This window comes from Mastomys coucha, unplaced genomic scaffold (genome assembly GCF_008632895.1).
Source record: "Mastomys coucha isolate ucsf_1 unplaced genomic scaffold, UCSF_Mcou_1 pScaffold6, whole genome shotgun sequence".
NCBI classification, from domain to species: domain Eukaryota; kingdom Metazoa; phylum Chordata; class Mammalia; order Rodentia; family Muridae; genus Mastomys; species Mastomys coucha.
The window spans coordinates 25,522,106-25,539,033 of record NW_022196912.1 but is presented as its reverse complement, the minus strand read 5'-3'; the positions used below and the strand labels follow the sequence as shown (position 1 = coordinate 25,539,033).

Genomic DNA, 16,928 nt, shown 5'->3' with positions numbered 1-16,928 from the left:
TTTTAAAGACAGGGTCTCTATGAATCCCTGCCTTCTTCAGTTTTGATGATATGTTCTTGAATCTCCCAATCTGAAAAGTTCTAAGTTTTAAAATATTTTAAATTAAAGTGTTTTAAACAGTTTTTAATTATCTTCCTTTGTCTTTTCATACTGTCTCTGGTCTTCTTAAGAATTATAGCAATGGGAATGTCTTTTTTATTTTTATTTTTTTTTTGTTTTTTTGAGACAGGGTTTCTCTGTGTAGCCCTGGCTGCCCTGGAAGTCACTCTGTAGACCAAGCTGGCTTCGAACTCAGAAATCCACCTGTCTCTGCCTCCCAAGTGTTGGGATTAAAGGCGTGTGCCACCACCACCCGGCTGTTGGAATGTCTCTTTAATCTCAGCACCCAGGATGCAGAGGCAGGCAGGTCATTGTGAGTTCTAGGTCAGCTTGGTCTACACAGCAGGTCCCGGGTTGAAGGCCAGAGCTACACAGTGAGACTTTTTCAAAAGCAAGCAAGTGAGCGAGCACACAGAACTGACATACACTGTTCAGAATCACAATAAAGAGCACTGCTTCCAGTAAGAGGAAGAACTCAGGAAAAGGTGGGCCCAGGGTGACTCACATCAATTATTTTCAAAGGTGCAGGGTAAAGGCCTTTGGTCTGCTTCTTCACTTTTTCTTCAACTGTTTTATAAACCTGTTGTCTGACAAACGGGATAGTCATGGCATACGATGTCAGCTCTGTAAGGGAAAATGTGGTTAGAGATTTACTGAGATGATCCAGTGCTCCCTTGTCCATTTGTCCTGCAGACTCCACAGCACTACAGTAACTTTAGGCATCTGAAGGAACACAACAGAACCGTCATCCCCTGCGCTGCCCTGCGCTGTCTTAACACACTCTAATTACTTTGTATGTGCTAAGGTTTAGTCTGGAGACTTGCAGCTTTAATGTTTAAATTTTTCCAAAATAACAGGCTTTTAAACAATGGCTTTAGCTGGGGGCTGGAGAGATGGCTCAGTGGTTAAGAGCACTGACTGCTCTTCCAGAGGTCCTGAGTTCAATTCCCAGCAACCACATGGTGGCTCACAACCATCTGTAATGGAATCCAATGGCCAATTCTGGTGTGTCTGAAGACAGCAACAGTGTACTTACTCATATACATATCTTTTTAAAAATGGTTTTAGCTATTAGTATAAAATTGAGGATTTGTCCCTGAGGCAGAATTGTACCCTTTAAGGCTTACTCCTGATGCGCTTCCCTCCCTCTCCACACCCTCCTTCCCTCCAGGTTTTCAGAGTTTCTCTGTGTAGCTTTGCCTGTCCTGGACCTTGCTCTGTAAACCAGGCTGGCCTCAAATTTACAGAGCTCCGCCTGCCAACACCACCCAGCATCTTTCTCTTTCTTTTGAGGGAAGGTCTCAAGTAGCTCAGAGGCAGACAGAAGTCCTGCTGTGGGCGTTAACAAAGCCACTTACTATCCACCAGGCCTTTGCTCTGCTTGGCAGAGACCTTCTGATCAGCCAGGCCTTTGGCAAAATTAACTGCAACTTCTTCTAGGTATTCAATTGTCCTTTCTTCTGGAGATTTTACTCCAGGTCCTGTAAAAACAAAACAAAACAACAACAATATGACTGCAAATACTTGATTGGAAATCAAGCTTGAACCAGTCCAAGGCAGACAAAATCTGTGGCAGGAAGGCTCCACCACTTCCTTCAGGGATGAACACTGATGTGGAAGCCTAAGCCAAATAAACCCTTTCCTCCCCAGGTTGCTTTGGTCACAGGAGTAGTTAACCCTAACTAAAAGAGCAACTAGCTTCCCACTTATGGGAAGCTTCTGACAGCCTGTGAGCCTGCTGGAAGCAGGAGTCAGATTATGTGTGTAGCTCAGTGGATTAGCATGCCTGAGACTTGGTTCTATCCTTAGTACCACACCAAACAGACAGACAGACAGACAACAGTGAAGCTGAGAAACCCGAGAAGTTAGAGGGCGATGAGAATGGACACACCAGGCTATCGTCTACTTAAAGTCTGCATGAACTGCATTGGGACACGGCACTGGATACACAAAGGAGTCCACACACTTGAAGTCTCCAGAGGGAGGAGCCTACCACAAATACTTAACTCCAGTAAGACATCTGTCTGGTTTTGAACCAGAGTGGAGAAGAAGAATCAGAACTAAACCTTTAAACCAAAGCTCAGAGAGTTCACGGATGTCAACACCCTCATTATCCTATTAATTAATTATTATCAATTATCCTATTATTAGCCAAGGCCAAAGGACTCCATAAGCAGAATGCTGCTGAGCACTTGCTCCACAACAGGTTTACCCAGAAGGGCTCTGGCTAGCGCGGCTCAGCACAATCATGAAAGAGAACTGCCTAAGGCCAGGGAAGATCACAAGAGAAGCAGGAAGAGACCTCCAGCATAGGACTAATGGCCTAGACCTTGGAGGATGGAGGTCATCTTACTAGGCAGAGACCCTTGACCAACTGAGGTACTCCCTGAGGGCTACGGACGTGACACTGGGAATACCGCATGGGAAATATTGCCTTCCTTATACCACACTTGAAGTGTGGCCAGTCCTCACTCCACACCAGTCCTCAGGGGACGCACAGGCAAGGTCATGGATCACAGGCTGGTTATGTCCTCACTATATTGGCATTCTGAGTTCAGATGCCTTCTCTTTACCTCAGAGCACCAGCTGACACTGTCTTACTGAGAAAATGAGAATCTTAAAGATAGTCGCCCTATTACCAAGCCGTCTTTTCTGCCAGGTAAAGCTTGTTTGTTCAAGGCTTCTTCAGCAGTGAGATGCCTCACAGCCTCCTGGAACTCTGGCTTCATGGGAGCTAAAGCCCTCTTCTGGCCTCCAAAGACATATGCACATGCATATGGGCACACTCAGACTCAGACACACATGTGAACAGAAACAAAATCTTAAAAAAAACCAAAAACAAACAAAACTAAAATAAACCCTAAAGCTATCTAAGCCAGAAAGAAAAATATAACAAAAGAAAAACGAGAACCCTCCAACCCCATATATGACTTTGTGGTTAATTCTGTTAGGTATTTAAAGTAAGAAGAAATATCAATTCTATACAACATTTTCCAGAAAATAAGAGAAAGGAAAACTTTACAACTCATTTTATGAAGTCAGCACTGTCTGACACTAATACCATGCAAACACTGTAAGAAAACATAATTATCCATGAGAGCATTCATTTTCTTTACCAGGCATAAACATTATTTATAGGTGATCAAACCAGCAATTTTTTTAAAGATTTATTTATTATTATATGTAAATACACTGTAGCTATCTTCAAAGAGGGCATCAGATCTCATTACAGATGGTTGTGAGCCACCATGTGGTTGCTGGGATTTGTACTCAGGACCTTCAGAAGAGCAGTTAGTGCTCTTAACCTCTGAGCCATCTCTCCAGCCCACAAAGCCAGCAATTTATAAACAGGATACTGTGTTATATCTAAGTGGAGTTTATTCCTGGGCAAAGGCTGGCTCGATAGAAAAATATCCAGTGCAATTGATACTGAAAAAGAAAACAAATCATAAAATCACTGTAATAAAAACCAAGAAGTCATTTGATAAGATTAACACCGGCTCTTAGCAAACTGAGAAAAGGGGCAATGTGTTCAGCTTGATGATGTGCATCCAGGACAACCTATAGCTGCCACCACACTCATGCTAAATCCTTCCTCCCTTCTGTGACTGGGAGTGAACTGTGTGCCCCCACCATTCCTGTCCAGCCCTGCACAGAGGTCTCAGCCATAGCAAAAAAAACAAACGCCATTCAGATAGTGACAGAAGAAGCCACGCTGACTACTTTCGCAGAACATAGCAGCATATGTAGAAAAGCCTCAGTAATCCACAAAAAAGGCTCACAGGCTTAATAAATTAGCTTATTAAAATCACACGACATAAGGTCCATGCCTCCAAAATCAATTACATTTTTATGAACCAGTATTTAATGCAAAATAAAGCACATTGGCCTAAAACTATGCAATAACTAGGAATAAATTGAAATGTTCACTGAGAAGTAGAGAAGTATAAAACACTGCTGAGAAATTGAGCTCTTCAACTGAGGGAGATGACTCTGATGGCAAATATTTGAGGTGAATAAGCCTGGTCCATGGGAAATGGCACTGTTAGGTACATACAGCCTTGTTGGAATAGGTGTGGACTTGGTGGAGGGAGGGTGTCACTAGTTATGCAGGCTTTGAGGTCCTATGCTCAAGCTCTATACAGTGCAGAAGAGACCTTCCTAGATGACAGCAGAAGACTCTCTTTCTGAAGGATCAAGATATAGAACTCTAGGCTCCTCCAACACCACATCTGCCTGCACGCTGCTATGCTTCCCACTATGATGATAATGGACTGAACCTCTGAAACTGTAATCCAGCCCCCAATTCAATGTTTGCCCTTACAAGAGTTGCCTTAGTCATGGTGTCTCTTCACAGCAATGGAAACCCTAAAATTCTAGCAAGTATTATTATATCTATAATCTTTGTAGGTATGATCATCTTGATTACAGAATCTATATTCAAATGCAAAGCAACTATTATAGAAAAAATAATTTTGAATAAATAGAGCACAGTTGGAGGAATACAATATCTGATAAAGCAATAGTCAAGTCCACATTGTGTTGATTCAACAAGAGGCTTGGATAACTGGAAATAGTATATATAGTTGACTTTTGACCAAGATGCCAATGTAGTTCAGTGGAGAAAAAAATAACTTTTCTTTTTTTTTTAAGTTGAGTCAGGGTCTCTTAAAGTAGTTCTGTATGTCCTAGAATATGCTTTGTAGAACAAGGTGGCCTTGAACTCACAGAGATCTACTTGCCTATGCAAGTAGATTAATGGTATATACCACTATGCCCAGCTAGAATAATTTTCTTAAAAAATGGTGCAGAACATTGATATGTGTATACAAAAGAATAAAGACACTCATGTAAATGTTAACCTAAAATGGATCACAGACCAATGTTCAAGAGACAAAACAAGAATAGTTTCAGAAGAAAGCATGGGGAAAAAATGTTTGTGCTTTTTTAAGTCAGAAAGGAGTTTTTAGATACCAAGTCAATAGCATAATCTACAAAAATCTCCCAAATACCAAAATGGGAAAAACAAAACAAAGCAAAACAAAAAAAAACCCTCTAGCTATAGAAAGAGATGGCCCAGATGGTAGAGACATTTGCCACACAAGCGTGGTGACCTGAATTTGACCCCGAGAAACCATGTAAAGGTTAAAGGAGAGAATGAAATCTGTGAAATTGTTCTTTGCCTCCACATGTGTGTAATGTCATGTATGTACATGTGTATACCTGAGTACACACACACAAACTAATGATGATAATAACAATAATAATAAACAAACTGATATGTTGGACTTCATAAAATTATAAATATTTAACCTTAGAAAGTGAAAAGAGAAGCTGCTGAGTGGGAAAATATCCTCAAGTTACATATTTGACAGAAGACTTATATCCTGAGAGAGTAAGAACTCTGAAAACACAAACAAAATGATTTGAGCATATATAGGAAGCTGTTGGGGTAATCTTTCTTCACACTATGTGAAGTATGTCTCTGTCTTTCCAATTGTTAGCTATGCATCAGCAGAAAGCTAAGTGCAGGCAGGATTTTGGTATTGTCATTTCTATGGTCCATCAGCGGGTCTTTTATTTTGTATAGGACGAATGCCCTTCCTCTCCTGTATAAAGGCAATTGAGAAATGTATCAGGGGTTGTCGCACTGCTGACTGGTTGGCTGTAATACTTTGGGTAGAAAGAAGAGGGCGGAACTTCTGGGCAGAGGAGCAACGCGGGGAGAAGAAAGAATCTAGAGTGGAAGTGGAGGGAGCAGACACAGACTGCAGCAGCTCAGAGAAAGGCAGAGAGCTAGCCATGAAGGGAAGCAGGCTAAACAGTTGGATTGAGTTAGATGAGCTAGGTGGGAGATTGCCCCAGCAAAAGGCCTGAGCAGATATCTTGTGTTAGGCTGGAGAATGGCACTGTTCTTCCAGAGTTCTTTATTTTCAGTTCCCAGCAACCACAGGGTGGCTCACAACCATCTATCCTAGAATCTATTGCCCTCTTCTGGCGTGCAGGTGTACATACAGATAAAGCATCACATAAAATTTAAAAAAATCTTAAAAGAAGTCTTGTGTCATTATTTAAGTGCTGGCAGGTCTGCAGAAAGGCCCACTATAGGAAGCAAATTAATACAAAGGATACCCAAGTGTATGACTAAAACCATGCAACATGGTTGGAAACCTGAAGTCTTTTTTTTTTTTTTTTTTTTTTTTTTTTTTTTTTTTTTGGTTTTTGGAGACAGGGTTGAAACCTGAAGTCTTATGATAGAATAAAAATCAGTAATTACTTTGGGTAACAGGTGGATGGTCTCTTAGGAGATGAACACATACACAGTACACAGACTATCAATCCACTCTTCAGTGTCACTCAATAGAAAGGAAAACCATGTCCACATAAAGGCTTCTGGATCAATGCTCACAGTACCTTCATTCAGAACAGTCTCAAATTCGAAACAACACAAAGTTCATCACTTGGTAAATGGATAAACAAACTATGGTGTGTATATAATAAAAGAGCCCTCAAAAGGAAGGATCATCCTGGGGAGACGGATGACTCAGCAGATAAAGTCACAATGCCACCAGGTCTGAGGCGTGAGTTCAATCCCAGAACCCACAAGGTGCAGGAAGAGAACCAACTCCTAGATCCTCTGACAGTATGCTGTGGCATGTATACACACATATATACACACATAACACATGTAATAAGTAAATGTAATAATTTTTAGAAGGAACAGATTATAGATAAGAACAAAAAGCTATATTTTAGAAATGTTTTAACTGTTGTAGGACTTACATAACTATGCATATTTGTTAAAACTCAAACTGTCCATTGAAAACTGGAAAATTACATACATGTCTTTAAAAAAAACTACATTCCAAACCTTTTTGTCGACATGTGTACACATGTGTGTGCATGCAAGCGTGTATATGCATGCCTCAGTGAGTGGAACTAGTAGGAGTCAGTTCTTTCCTTCCACTGTGTGAATCCTGGAGAACAAACTCAGGTCTCTGGGTTTGGTGGCAGGTGCCTTAGCCCACTCAGTCATCTCAATAGCTCCTGTTTGTTTTTCTGAGGCAGGGTCTCACTATGTAGCCCTGGAACTTTCTGCACCATGTAACTCAAGGTAGCTCAAATTTATAGTCCATTTGTCTCAATGTTCTAAGTGCTGGAACTACAGGCGTAAGTGACCACAATGAGCCTTAGGTTATTATTGCTTAATGCTGATATTTAAGAAGCACCAGGAGGTGATGAGTGTATAATTTAGAGATCCCTATTGCCACTAGAAATTGCATGAAAGTAGCACATAAGTAGATATCTTTTGCTAACATTCTGAGGTTGACTGTTTTGTATGTTTACTGTGTTATTTAAACACACAGGGAGGAATGTAGCTCAGTGACAGAATACTGGCTCAACATGCAGAAGGCCATGGTTTAATCCCACATACTCCAAACAAAAATAAAAACAACAAAACAAAGACCCTCTACCAGAGACTGAAGGAGGCTTACACATGGATAGGAACACAGGTGACTTATGACAGCACTAATGACTGAACTGATTGATTCTTGTATTGTTGGTATCCAAATAATCAATAAAGTAAATAGAAACCAGTGTAGGGGTGAAAATCATTATTAGCTCTTAGAAAATGTCACTCCTTGATGGTTGTTGGTGGTGCATGCCTTTAATTCCAGCAGTCGGGAGGCAGAAGTAGGTGGATCACTGAGTGTGGAGTTTGAGGCCAACCTAGTTTGCAGAGCAAATTCCAGGATGGCAAGGGCTACCCAGAAAAACCCTATCTCACCCTGTCCCCTTACCCCCAGCCCCGCAAAAAGAAAAATCGTTACTTCTTTTTTTTTAAGAGTTTTGAGTTTCATTCTATATTCAAGAGATCAAATCTTCCAGAAAATAAGTAAGTCTATATGACCAAAATTCTAACTCATATTAACACTTACCTAGCGGTTCCACCAACTGGTCAACCAGTCCCATTTTCTTTGCTCTGTCTGCACGAATGTTTCTACCAGTCAGCATCATGTCAAATGCAGCAGGCACACCCACCTAACATGCAAGCAAGAGAAGGAGTACAGGGGAATGAGGGTGGAAGTTAGTTACAAATCATCAAATGAACAGACTTTAGAGGAAAAGTGGGGCTGGTGAGATGCTCGGTGGGTAAAGGTGTTTCTGTCAAGCCTGATAGCCTGAATTTAACAGCTAGGACTCTCATGGCAGAAGGAGAAACTGACTACAAAAGATGCCCTCTGGCCACCACATGCACACCCTGGTATACCTGTGCATGTACACCCAATATAAATAAATAAATGTAGTAATTTTTTTCTAAAAAAGGAGAAAAGTCAAACCAGCTTTATGTTTTTATTAGTAAATTAAAACTTATAAACTAATATGCTTTTAAGTTTTGTGATTAGATACGCATCTGAAGAAGAAAATGTCTTTATGGTGTCTTTTAAATTTAATAGCATAAGGAATTAAGGAAGTGGAAAATTCATTTTACATGAACTAAAATTGAAGACTCATGTCATTCTCGATTTGTTTTCCATCATTTATACAGTATTCAAAACTCTAGTGCTGAGAATGGAGCTCAGTGGTGGAGTGTTTGGTTGGCATGCACAAAACCATGGGTTCAATTCTCAGCATCCCTATTTCCCAAAATTCCAATATTGGAACTATAGTGCAGACTCTGAGATGAGAAACTTGCTATATTTACAAAGGCTTCAGAAAGAAGTTTGAGTTTAACAAAAATGCAGCTCAATTGATACAGTATTCTAGAAATTCTGATTTCTAGCCAGGTGTATGGTTTGTTCTAAAATCCCAGATCTTGGAAGATCATGAGGCAGGAGAATCATGGACTCAATGCCTGTCTGAGTTGTGGAGAAGACCTTGACTCATAACAAAACAACAACAAGAACAACAAGAAAAACAACAAACCCAACAAACACATCTGGGTATGGAGGTGTTTGCCTTTAATCCCAGCATTCAGGAGGCAAGAGGATCTCTTTTGAGTTTTAGTTTAGCCTGGTCTACTCGGTGAGCTCCAGGCCAGTCAGAACTAGATAGAGAGATCCTGGCTTATAAACAACAACAACAACAAAAAACCCCAAAAAGCCAAAAAAATGAAAGAACTTTTAGCAATGTAAGTAAAGAAATACAACAAAACATTTTTATGTCAAGATATCTTCTAGATATTTCCTATAAAGAGATGTGTATGATTTTAATTACTAAGTTTGGTATGTGTTATTCCAGTACTCTTGGAGGGTGAGATGAGGGGGTGGACAAGAGTGTGAGGCCAGGCTACGAATGAGGCTTGTAAAACCAAATCAAAACCAATTAAATGAAATAAAACCCTCCTTTCCCACTCGAACTTGTATGAACTTCTTGCGCAGTCTCTCTACTGAGTCCCCTTCACTGAGGAGTCTATAGTGCTGGAAGCTCCAAGGCTCAGTGCCTTCTGGACTGATATGAAATTTCTCTGCAGCTTCCAGGTATGACTCACTTTAGAAATTCAAAAGCTTATTGTGTCTTTTTTGGTCCTTTGAATACAGCAAGGAGATGGTCCAAATCAGAGAAGGATGGGAAAGTTCTGTCTCTTACTTAGCATGAATTATGACCCATGGTTTTAAAAACCTATTAAGAGATACTGTGTAGAAGAGAAACAAATTAATGTTCTTATCATCTTTATGCTTTATAAGGGACTAACAAAGACTGATCAGCAATTCTGTAGGACTGAAAAAATAAGTATCAGGAGTGAAAAAAAAAATCTCTCAGCAACCCTCTACACTGCTGACTTATATGAGTCAGGTTTCTACATTGAATATGTACATTATATATGTGTACAAGATGGAATAGGTCTAAAGGAGTATGCATGTACAGCAGTCTCAAGCTCATGGTATTATGGGGATCTTAAACTCACCATTTTGGGCAGTCTCTGGGTACCTCCGGCTCCTGGTAAGATCCCCAGCAACACTTCAGGGACACCTAATACTGTTTTTCTGTCTTTTGTTGCTATTCTGTATTGGCATGCTATGGCAAGCTTCAAACAAATCAAAGAAAATCAGAATATTAGAAAATTTAACTAGAACATGTTGGCGCCTAGGTTGGCAGGTCTAAAGATTATTTATAGAGCAGAAATGTACCACAAAATAAACCATGATTCCTCAGGCTGACATTTGGCACTCTACAATTTACCTGTTCTGTATGTTTTCATAATTTATTAGCCTCTTTTTAGGTTGCTATTTGCCTTAAAAATATTTTGATGGCAATGGAATTTACCAATAAAAAAACTCAAGCTAGAAGTATACTTTCAGGGCCCGAGCGAGTGGGGCCAGCAGAGATCCTGAGTTCAACAGCAGCCACACACATGATAGCGATAGCTCACGACCATCTATACAGCTACAGTGTACTCATACACATAAAATAAATAAAATAAATCTAAAAAAAAAAAAAAAGTATACTTTCATAGTTCTGGCTACACAAGAGTCTGAGTCAGAATTGTCTGCGCCTATGAGTTTGAGACCAGCTTCGGCAACATAGCAAGACCCTTGTCTTATAATCGAAAGCAATAATAACTAACAGAAATCCGCCTGCCTCTGCCTCCCAAATGCTGGGATTAAAGGGGTGCGCCACCACCGCCTGGCTCTCCTTAAGTCTTAATAACAATGACCCAGCAGGTAGACCCAGCTGCCTGTGGAGATGATCCCTTCCAATCAATCGGGTATACTTGCAGTTTCCTGTCAGGGCTTGCTTACTGTTGCTTTTGAATACTACACTGTATATTGAATACTTCTGAAGCCATTTTCTTGTTAATAAAATTCTTCTGAGGAACAGGCCCAGGTTTCTTTTATTAATGTATATAAAACCCCAGCATACAGTCTAGCATGTGACAAATGCTCAATAAATGTCTTTTTTCCCCTCTTTTTTCAGTACAATCTAGTAAGAATCTCTTCTCTCAGCTGGTCATGGGGCACACACACACACACACACACACACACACACACACACACACACACATACTTTGTAAGTAAGACTCAGCCAACTTAACATGAATTCAGGTCATACTTCTGGATCTCTGCCCTGTATTTGAAGCAGGCACTCAGATGTGAGCAAGCCTTCACAGGTGCTTCATATCCCCGCTGTAAATGGAAACAGCATTCTTTGGCTCACTGTTTGCTGCCTCTTGCTGCTTCTCATGAATTAAGAATTAAAACCAGCTGGGCGGTGGCGCACCTTTAATCCCAGCACTTGGGAGACAGAGGCAAGCGGATTTCTGAGTTCGAGGCCAGCCTGGTCTACAGAGTGAGTTCCAGGACAGCCAAGGCTACACAGAGAAACCCTGTCTCAAAAAAACCAAAAAAACAAAACAAAACAAACAAACAAAAATCCATTCAGGCACTTAACAGCTGAAAATAAAACCACTTCTACTCAGAAAATTGTTCTTTTACTGTTTTAAGGTGAAAGAGTAGCCTAAAGGCTATGGTGGCACATCCCACCAGTGCGTGGGAGGGTCTGTACATCTCTGGAATACTTCTATACCTCAAGTCCTCCTCCCAAGCAGGATCCACTGATGGCAGCCACAACAGGCTTTGGGGACTTTTCAAGTTTCTCAAACATTCTCTGTCCTTCCTGTGATATTCGTGTTGCTTCTTGGGGGGTTGTACAAGAGGCTAGCATGCTAAAATATTGACAGAAAAGAACAACACAAAGGAGAGATGAAACTGTGACCTATTCTGTATAATATTTCACCCATTATATACTTATCTCAGTGTATATCAATATTTGGCAATGAGTCTTCAAACACAGAATGGAACAGGTTACACAACTTATTTTACTCTATAACAAACTATTGACCACAAAGTTGTAAAAAGAACATCACCTGGTAAATACTTTCACTATCAGACCAGACAGTTCTAAGTTATATTCTGGATCTAGTTAATCTCTTTAAGCTGTTTTGTAGTCTTTACTTGCCAGACATGCCTATTTTCCTACTGGCTTGTAGCCTATTTCAAATGCTGCCTTACCTGTATGCACACAGGCCTGATTATTCTTCTACACTGGTGCTTATGAACAGAGTAGGGTTTCTTTAGTATATACACCTGGATGAGAGGATGTGGCTGGAACATATGTATTGCCCCCACACCTTGTGTGGATATATCACATGTGTGCTCACCTGTGCAGGCACAAGTGGAAGCCAACATCAGGTGGCTTCTTCATGCCTTACTTTTCCCATGGATGCTGGAATTCTAGTTCAGACCCTTGGCTGAGCAGCAGGATTTTACCAACCCAGCCATTTCCCCAGCCCGTGTACTTTCAATTTTGCTAAGTACTTCCAAACTGCACTCTAAATGTTTGCTGGTCTGATGGATGAAAACTAGCCATTCGTTCTTGGTTAACTTAAGAAGAAAAAGCTCTATTTAGTCATCTATGATTTAAGCAACAAATCCCTTATCCATGAGCTTTATTATATCCTGGAAAACAGCTTAGAAAAACCAACCTTTTGGAGAACTTACTGCTATCTTAATTTAAGAATATGTAGTCAAGCAGGGTAAGCTTACTTGATGTCAGCCCCTGCGACAAAGCAGCCGGGCTTTGATGAGATGAGGACGGCACTCTTGATTTGGTCGTTGGCCCAGATTTCGTTCATGACTTCTACGAACTCTGATTGTACTTCTTTATTCAATGTATTTACCTACATGAGAAAGAGCTACATCTCAGGGTTTAAACTGGAAATTTTCACATACATACAATCACTGTCAAGTCTGTTCATGCAGCAAACACACATTGCTAGAAGAAAACAAAAACAAAACACAGACAGACCAAAACCCTCTAAAGCCCAGCAGCTTTCTGTTCAAGTAGCTTCAGTTAACTATTAGTACCCCTGCCTTTAACAATGGGTCTCACAAGCTGGAGAAATGCTCAGAGGTTAGATGACTGCCATGCAAGTCCAACAACCTGAGCTTGAGCCTTAAATCCCGTGTAAAGGTGGGAGAAGAGACTCAGCTTCACCCTAACCCCCAAATACATCAATACAAGCAAAAGTGGGGTGGTCTCAAACAGGGATGGCCGGCATTGGCCTTACTTCTGATCCTAGTTCTTACGAGGGCAGAGGAAAGAAGACTGCTGCAAGCCTAACGCTTGTCTGGTGGACAAAGTTCCTAGCCATCTGGGACACACAGTGAGCCCTGTCCCAATCAAACAAACAAACAAACAACACCCCAAAAATAAAAACAAGAACGTAAGGTGAGAGTCCTAAGAGTTTGGATCATATGCAGGTTATTAAGTAAATCTACAAATATTTATTGGTGGTTGTGGGGAACCTATACAACATTAAAAAAGGGGATCAAAATTAGACATAGTATGGACTTCACTTTGTAAATATATTCAACATCAGCCAATTAGGTTAAAAAAAAAAAACAAATCTGAATCATTGGTTAGTTAGTATAAGACTATTATTGTTAATTTGTGGTAGCTGTTATGTGTTTCCTGTACTATTTCTTACACAGTTTTATATAGCCCAGGCTAGCCTTGAACTCTGTAGCTGAGGATGACCTAGACTTCTTTCTATTTATGTCTCTCAGGTGCTGTGAGCCACCATGCTTGGCTTAAAATCTCCTATTTCTATCCATGCTTGGCTTAAAATCTCCTATTTCTATAGGCCTCTGGTTATAATAGTTTAAAAAAATGACACCTACATACTTGAAATCGGGGAGAGAATGAATTCCTGCAATAAACTACTCTTGGCAAAAGACTGGGGCGCTGCTGCCTGCATTGTTGAATTTGCCAAGATCCAGGTTCCATTTTCATGAAACCTGATTTCTATCACGTGGACTGTCTGAGTCATTCAAATCCCCCAGGAAGCTCAAAAGCCAATCGTCCACATTTACCCAAGAGAGCCTACTTGAACAATGATTCTGTTGGTGTCCACATTTACCCCAGCCATCCTGCTATGAGTAATGACTCTGTCAGGCAGTAATGAGGTGGATAGAAGTCTTATCAACAACATATTCTATCATTCGCGTTCTATGCAACAGAAGTCTAGTTTTATTAATCTTGATATTAACCTGACACCTAGAGGCAACAAGAAGGAATTATTATTATTATTATTATTATTATTATTATTATTATCATTATTATTTTTTTGTGCCCTGTCTGTGAGATAGGGTCTCACTAAGGAGCTCCGGCTGTCTGGAAGTCACAGAGATGCACCTGCCTCTGCTTCTTCAACCAAACACCACCAAGAAGGATTTTTTTCCTTGTTTTGGGACACGGTCTCACTATGGAGTTCTAGCTGACCTGGAACTTGCTCTGTAGAACAGGCTAGCCTAGAATCCAGAGAGATCTGTCTGCCTTTGTCACTGCCCATGGCCCCAAAAAGGAATTCTCATTCAAGAACACCCATGTAATTCACAAAATTTTAAAAATCATGAGATAGGTCCACTTCAAGACAGGGAGATTTCATTTCTATGTAGGATAGGATTCATAACTGTGGTTGGCAGAAATTAACTAAAGAAAGTTCAGGTACCTTTGAATTGGGCGAGTTAATCCGAATAACTGCCACATCCCCCCTGACTCCATAATTAATATGGGTTCTGGCTGAAAAAGAGAAGACATTTTGTTTCTAAACATGCTTATTGTAAAAAAACATCTATAAAGTGATGCTAAAATCATATACATACAGTACTATTATATGGACTGGACAATTATATTTAGGGCCCCCCATATTTAAAGATGAACATACACATATATATTTAGGGCTACACCACACACACACACACACACACACACACACCCCCCATTTACTTTCCTCCAACCCCTCCCATACACTCCCCTTGTTCTCTTAAATTCATGACTTCTTTTTCTTTGTTGTTAAATATACATATACTATATACATATATAATATATACATATATTTAGGGATACATACATATTGGGATGTATATATGTGTATATATATGCATACATTATATGTACATGTGTATTTATTTAGTGATATACACATAAATATATACATATTTAGCAATATGTATATATGTATATACATATACATATGCATATATACAACAATAAAGAAAAAGAGGCCATGAATTTGAGGAACTAGGGGAATGTATGGGAGGAGTTGGAGGGAGAAAAATGAATGGAAAATATGATGGAATTATATTATCATTTAAAAGAAGAAAGGGATTATAAAAAGCAATATTAAGTACATAAACAAGAAAAGTAAACTTACTCAGCAAAGCAGAAGATGTTGTAAAGCTGCGGCAAATGCAACCTGTAAGAAAAGAGTGTTTCAAAATTAGTTCCTGAAATGGAATTTCTTTAATATTTGTCAAATCAGAAAAACTAGAATTTATACCAATAAACTCCTAAATCAGAACGATGTATTCTAGGCCATCATTGTGGCTAATCTATTACCTTTCCTATTTTAATTATCAGGTCAAATGATTATCCTGACATCAAGTAAGGCAGGGAGAAGATCCCTTCCCCCAGAAAAAAAAGGAGGTTGCATCTCTACAATGTGAGTATGCAAAGAAGGACTCTGAAGCAAACGGAATTAAGATCGACCTTAATATGGGGACAGTATCATGGATTATCTAAATGGCCTTAGTGTAATCACAAAGAAAATCAGAGACATGTGACGGGACCCAGCTCTAGGTTGCTGAAAGAGACATGTAACAGGGACCCAGTCTAGGTTGCTGAAAGAAGGAGACCAGCACAAGCAGGGACCACAGGCTCTCTCTAGGACTAAACAATGCAAAGGGATGGGTTTCCCTCAGGGCTTCAGAAAGAACAGAGCCCTATCAACAGCATGTGGGCCTAGTGAGACCCATTTTGGTAGTGCCCTTGTTAGTTCCCGTTTCCTCTAGGGATTAAACCCAGGCCTATCGGATGCTAGGCAAACACTATACCACTGAGTTAAGTATACTCAGCCCAAGTCTCACTAAGGACCTCTGACCTCTGTAACTACACTGGGGAGGCAGAGGCAAGTGGATCTCTGTGGTTTCCAGGCCAGCAAGTGAAAGCATGTTCCCAGCACCCACACTGGCAGAAAGGCTCATAATAGCCCAGCTCCAGAGAATCTGATGCCCTCTTCTGGCCTCCATGGGCACCCATACATGTGGCATACACTGATATACATACATAGATAAATAAAAATAAATAAACCTTAAAAACAAAAGAAGACACCAGGCATGTTAGTGCATACACTGAATCCCAGCACTAAGGAGGCAGAGGCAGGAGGATGTCTGTGAGTCTAATGCCAGCTTATTTAACACAATAGTTCCAGGTCATCCACTGCTATATAGTGAGACCTTGTCTCAAACAAAACAAAACAAAATGTGAAATCAGGAGGCAAGCACTGACTATAAGGAAACACTCCATGTCACATTTTGCTGTTTTAAGCGTAGTTAACTGAAAAATCTCTACTGCTTTCCACCAGAAACGTTCTAGATAACAAACTCTGTCCTCAGTGGCTTACGAGTTGATCCTCATCATCTAACTTGTTTAGGTTCTTCAGAGGGACCACAAAGAGATCCCATCATAGGACCTCAGCCGTTTTGGTTCTACTTATTACTTTGCTCACTGGATGCCTTTGGCAAGCAGCCCCAACACTATGGAAAAGCAGCCATTGAGAGAGTAGCTGGACTCATGTGGTGGTCCACATGCTACCTCTTCCTAACATTTGGGAGGCAATGAGTCTTAGAAGATCCTGGGTTCAGAGCCCGGGCAATCTGCTTTTTGTTATTGTTGTTTTCTTCTCTTTTATTTGAGATAGGGTTTCACCGTGTAGCCCAGGCTAGGTTGGAACTTGATATATATATATATATATATATATATAT

General features: G+C 40.3%; 1 protein-coding gene across 1 annotated transcript in view; it reads right to left on the bottom strand.

The window, feature by feature from the left end:
- Hadha (hydroxyacyl-CoA dehydrogenase trifunctional multienzyme complex subunit alpha) overlaps window positions 1-16,928 on the bottom strand; it is a 37,108-nt gene that overhangs the window by 13,989 nt on the left and 6,191 nt on the right. The window contains exons 2-9 of the mRNA XM_031357599.1: window positions 15,320-15,361; window positions 14,615-14,685; window positions 12,648-12,781; window positions 11,629-11,767; window positions 10,010-10,129; window positions 8,040-8,142; window positions 1,458-1,580; window positions 605-723 (exon numbers count right to left, since the gene is read on the bottom strand). Of these exons, the coding sequence (XP_031213459.1) occupies window positions 605-723; window positions 1,458-1,580; window positions 8,040-8,142; window positions 10,010-10,129; window positions 11,629-11,767; window positions 12,648-12,781; window positions 14,615-14,685; window positions 15,320-15,361 (851 nt within the window). The remainder of the gene's footprint in view (window positions 1-604; window positions 724-1,457; window positions 1,581-8,039; window positions 8,143-10,009; window positions 10,130-11,628; window positions 11,768-12,647; window positions 12,782-14,614; window positions 14,686-15,319; window positions 15,362-16,928) is intronic.